The 3,247-nt window shown below is 41.4% G+C and overlaps 1 protein-coding gene across 1 annotated transcript in view; it reads right to left on the bottom strand.

Moving 5' to 3' along the window:
- Window positions 1–1,422: 1,422 nt before the first annotated feature.
- Window positions 1,423–3,247, bottom strand: part of LOC111230588 (thyrotropin-releasing hormone receptor-like) — a 2,828-nt gene continuing 1,003 nt past the window's right edge. Inside the window, exon 2 of the mRNA XM_022757373.1 lies at window positions 1,423–1,848. Within this exon, the coding sequence (XP_022613094.1) occupies window positions 1,423–1,848 (426 nt within the window). The remainder of the gene's footprint in view (window positions 1,849–3,247) is intronic.

Raw genomic sequence — 3,247 nt, 5'->3', positions numbered from 1 at the left:
ATTGTACCACAGTCCGGCTTAAGATAGTCCAGAACTAAACTGCTTTGTGCAACAGACTCAGTCTGACTGTTTGTTCTACCTGAGACACAGTCTTAGAACAAACCTATACATACAGGAAATAATGCATTATCACTTACTTCCTGTAGGCGTCTGTCAGACTCCACCACCAACAATAACTCTTGTGTAGAAGCATCATTACTGAATTCAAATCTATTAACTGGATGTTGCTGAAAAATGCTGAACATAAATAAAAGTGAAAATAATTTGTAATTTCATGAATCTCTAAGAATATTCCTTTAGCTACATGAGAAAAGCTCATAGACTGTGAACAAAGATGGATGTCACCTCTGTGACATCATCCACAGGTTTCTGAAGCTCACAGTGAGCTGCTCCACCACCGCCATCTTGGCAGTGCCTGACTCCGCCCCCTAACTCCCACCTACTCCAAATATGGTCAAAGAGGAGGAGCGTGGGCGGAGCAGAGGTGAATTCTGAGGCTGTAAACATGTTTATTTCTGCTGTAAAGTTGGACATTTTAACATGGGAGTCTATGGGGACTGACTCACTGTTGGAGCCAGACTCTAGTGGTCGTTAGAGGAACTGCAAGTTTCAGCTTCACTTTTCTGACACAGAGGTTGATGTTACTTACAAAATGCTTAATGCTAATCTATAACGTGTTATGAAATCAATTCTGATCTATACATAAAATCCATTAGTGACAACTTATAAACCCTTAAAACGTTTACCACAGAACCAGGACGAGGCTGAAGCAGCAAATAGTAGATTTAAATTAAACTCACAAAGTGCTTCATTGTCTCTCCTGTTTCAGCCTCCACCACTCAGCAGTCTGTCTTGGTTTTCACTAGGTGCTCAAGGCTGTGTTTGTGTCCTTCACAATAAAAGCAGGGCCTGTTTTGTAAGTGAGGGCTCAGGTGTGACTCACCCTTTAAAGGACCACCTGCCCTGATATTGGGGGGGGGGGGGCTGGATGATGGTAGATTCAGTCCTGGAAAATGTTGAATGAGAACATAAAGACTGGATTCCACGCCTCCATCCAGACGATCTTTGTGTCTTTGGTATCCTTTGGTTTTAAAGCGTCACTGATCAGCTGTGCACAAGATGTGAATGTGCAGCTTTAAGAATCAGAGCTGAGTCCGAGCTGATGGATGTTTGAAGTGAGGTGAAGTGTTTCTGTTCCCGTCATGTTTTGTTGACTCGTGCGGTTCAGATAAGATAAAAGCGGAGCACTTCCTGTATCTGTGGATGTTTGTGGCTTCATGTCCAGGATGATTCTGTCGTTACACATCAGCCGTGTAATCTGTGTTTACATCTCGAGCTGCAGCGTCCTGCCGTCCCAAAGGTCGGCAGGCGCTCAGGAAACAATCTCTCCACTCAGCAGAGTCGTGAATCCTCCCACGAACCTCAGGCGTCGCTGAAGTTCACCTTCCCGTACACGCAGGCGTCTGGAAACATCATCTTCTGATTGGACAGCAGCTCGTCCGTGACGGTGAGCTCCTCCAGCTCCGTGGTGAAGTGGTCGGTGCTCTCCACCATCGACGTGTCCTTGACGGCGCTGTAGGTGAGGGCCACGCTGTAGGTGGCGGGTTTATCCGAGCCCTTCGCCCTGCAGCGGCAGATCTTGCGGAAGGCGGCGCGAAACTTCTGAGACATGGCGTTGTAGATGACCGGGTTGATGGCGCTGTTGAGGTAGATGCAGATCCGGCAGAAGAGCAGGAACCAGGTGTCCAGGTAGGCCCGGTCCAGGCAGGAGTTCACCACCACCAGAGTCCGGTACGGCATCCACAGTGCGGCGAACAGGATCACCACCACGGCCAGCATCTTGGTCACCTGTGGCGGGAAACAGGAAGAAACATGAGAACTGCAACTGTCAGGAAGCTCTGAGGGGAAACTGATCAAATAAATACCGATCAATACTCCAACACAGATACAGAACCGAACATGAACAAGAAGGAGTCAAAGATCTTCTCACGTCTTCACGTTTAAACTGTCGACGGGTGCGTCGATGACAGGAAGTGCATCAGCCAGTTTTAATAACATCATCATCCGCGTCATTTTTATCAGCAGAACTCGCCCAGAATCAGCTGCTTGTAATATTTCCTCTTTTATACTGTTCATTGACACTAAACTGAATATAAATATTTATATTTTTATATATATATAAATATGTATATAAATTAATAAAAATTATATATATATGAACATATTTTTATCTTTCTGTTTTTAGTCAGTTTAGTCAGTCATTCATTCAGTCATTAATTCATTCATTCATTCATTCATTCATTCAGTCATTCATTCAGTCATTAATTTATTCATTCATTCATTCAGTCATTCATTCATTCATTCATTTATTCATTCATTCATTCATTCATTCAGTCATTCATTCATTCAGTCATTCATTCATTCAGTCATCATCATTGTTGATTTCTGGGGGTTTCCAACTTGCCCATGATTCCTACATCAGACCAGAACTTACTGCTCAGCCAGAATCCACTGGATAAATACTGTTTATTTATTTTAGAGCTGAAACGATCAATCAATTCATTTACAGAAAATCAATCAGCTGCTGTTTTGATAATTGATTAATTATCTTTGTCATATTTATGAGCAAAACATCCCCAGAAATCCTCCAGAATCTGCTGGTTGTAGATTGTTTATATTTTCTTATAGTATTTTCTGTCAGTATTCAGTAATTATGATGAGAACAGGATAATTATCTCGTTGTCTCGGGATAACGAGCTTCGTTATCTTGAGATAACGGGGTAAAAAATATTTGCGAGTTTGGCCTTTCTCAGCTTCCGTAGAGACGCGTGTGAGCAACATTTTATTATTGTAATTGGTGGATATGAAGCTAATTTGAAGTATTTAATGTAATGTTGGGTAATTTATTCAATAATAATACAAAATATTTTAAATATCATCACATTTATAAACTAATCATGTTTTGTATGTAAAATGTTAAAGTGACCAGTAACCACAGCTGTTGGACATGTAGTGGTTAAAATGCATGTTTAATATTTCCCTCTGACGTGTAGTGAAGATAATAATAATAACAATAATAATAATAATAATAATAATAATAATAATACATTTTATATATATTATTATATTATAAAAACATTCAGAAACATAACATCCTCTTCTCCTCCTCCTCTCCTCTCCTCCCTCCTCTCCTCCTCTCCTCTCCTCCTCTCCTCTCCTCTCGCTCTCCTCTCTCCTCTCCTCCTCT

This window comes from Seriola dumerili, unplaced genomic scaffold (assembly GCF_002260705.1).
Source record: "Seriola dumerili isolate Sdu_G_001 unplaced genomic scaffold, Sdu_1.0 BDQW01000273.1, whole genome shotgun sequence".
NCBI lineage: Eukaryota > Metazoa > Chordata > Actinopteri > Carangiformes > Carangidae > Seriola > Seriola dumerili.
Note: the sequence above shows the minus strand (reverse complement) of the source record. Positions and strands in the feature narration are given on the sequence as shown.